The 1,517-nt window shown below is 50.3% G+C and overlaps 1 protein-coding gene across 1 annotated transcript; it reads left to right on the forward strand.

Moving 5' to 3' along the window:
- The first annotated feature begins 778 nt into the window (after positions 1-778).
- LOC108305821 (Fanconi anemia core complex-associated protein 20-like) lies at positions 779-1,485 on the forward strand. The gene has a single exon (XM_037739279.1). It carries the CDS (start codon positions 798-800, stop codon positions 1,338-1,340), a length of 543 nt encoding a protein of 180 aa, XP_037595207.1. The 5' UTR covers positions 779-797; the 3' UTR covers positions 1,341-1,485.
- The last annotated feature ends 32 nt before the right edge of the window (positions 1,486-1,517 follow it).

The raw sequence follows: 1,517 nt of genomic DNA on the forward strand, positions 1-1,517 counted from the left end.
TGTTTTCAATGCTGTTCCGTAGAATAGCAAACCATTCTAAGTAAATAAGTGCGTAGAATTTACTAAACCTGAACTCTTTGGCATTACAGCCATTGTCCAAGATGTCATTCTGGTTTGTGAAAGTGATGCTGACTGGCCTGTATTCAGCAGTTCAGCAGTATCAGCCAAACAGACATGCTGCTGAGTTCATGAAATATCCATAGAGTGCACCGGGCTGTTGCACCTGCAGCTCCATTTCTCTAGTCTGTAGCTCAATTTTGTTTTTTTAAAGAAAACAACATTTAGTTACTGAAATCAATCAAATTTATAATAAATTTGACAGAATTAAAACAGCATGACAAGACTTAATTTATCAAGAATTAGTGGTAATTAAAATAAGCTGAATTTCTAATGTTCAGGGCGTTATATTGTAGATTGTACTTGGGCATCACTTTGTCTATATTTATACATAAGGTGATGTTCCATCTTAACTATTTTTAAATGTACAATGCAGTAGGGTTAACTGTATGCATATGGTTGTGCAACAGCTCTCTAGAACTTTTTTGTCTTGAGAAACTGAAAATTATATGACCATTTAACAACTCCCTCTGGCCCCAACCTGGCCACATACTCGATCCTGGCAGTCCACTTTCTATTTTCTAAAAGTGTGACTGCTTTAGCTACCTCATTTAAGTTGAATGGTGTACTTTTGTCTTTTTTGTGACTGGCTTATTACACTTAGCATAATGTCCTCAAGCTTCATCCATGTTGTAGCATATAAATAGATTTTCTTGACTTCCGTCCGGCGCGCAGCTCCGATGGAGGCGGCGCGGAGGCCGCGGCTGGGGCTGAGCCGTCGGAGGCCACCCCCGGCGGGCGGGCCTTCTGGCCACCGCCCCTGGTTTCTCCTGGGGGGTGATGAACGGGAGAGGCTCTGGGTCGAGCTGTTGCGCACCGTGAGCCCAGAGCTGAGCCTGGATCAGGAGTTGCCTCCACTGCCCGCCTTCCCTGGACAGGAGCGCAGCTGCAGCCCGGGAGCCACTGAAGTCTTCACTGTCGGACCCAAGACCTTCTCCTGGACGCCCTTTCCGCCAAACCTATGGGGCCCCGGCCGCTCCTACCGGCTGCTTCGCAGGGCAGGAGGGCACCTGGAGTCCCCCAACGGGTCCACTCCCCAGCACTTGGCACCTGATCCCTGCAGGGCACCCAGCGTGGAGCCGCAGCCGTCTGTGGAGGGTGCTGCAATCCTGCGCAGCTGCCCTATGTGCCAGAAGGAGTTCGCCCCCAGGCTGACCCAGCTGGATGTTGACAGCCACCTGGCCCAGTGCTTGGCCGAAAGCACAGAAGATGTGATGTGGTGAGCACCTTCCAGGGAGCCCAGCGCTGTGTCAGATGCCCGGACATGCCCTCCCCCCCAAGAAGCCCCTCCCCCACCAAAAGCCCCCTCCTCCCAGCTCTCCAGCTTGCACATTAAAGCAGGGTGCACCTGTCTGTTGTGATGAAAAAGCTGCTTTTTTTCTGACATTTGGTTCAGGGCA

Source organism: Cebus imitator, unplaced genomic scaffold, assembly GCF_001604975.1.
Source record: "Cebus imitator isolate Cc_AM_T3 unplaced genomic scaffold, Cebus_imitator-1.0 Scaffold66, whole genome shotgun sequence".
Lineage (NCBI taxonomy): Eukaryota > Metazoa > Chordata > Mammalia > Primates > Cebidae > Cebus > Cebus imitator.

What these genes read in the sequence shown, in the direction of transcription:
- LOC108305821 (XM_037739279.1), top strand. Translation starts at nt 798, where the DNA reads ATGGAGGCGGCGCGGAGGCCGCGGCTGGGGCTGAGCCGTCGGAGGCCA.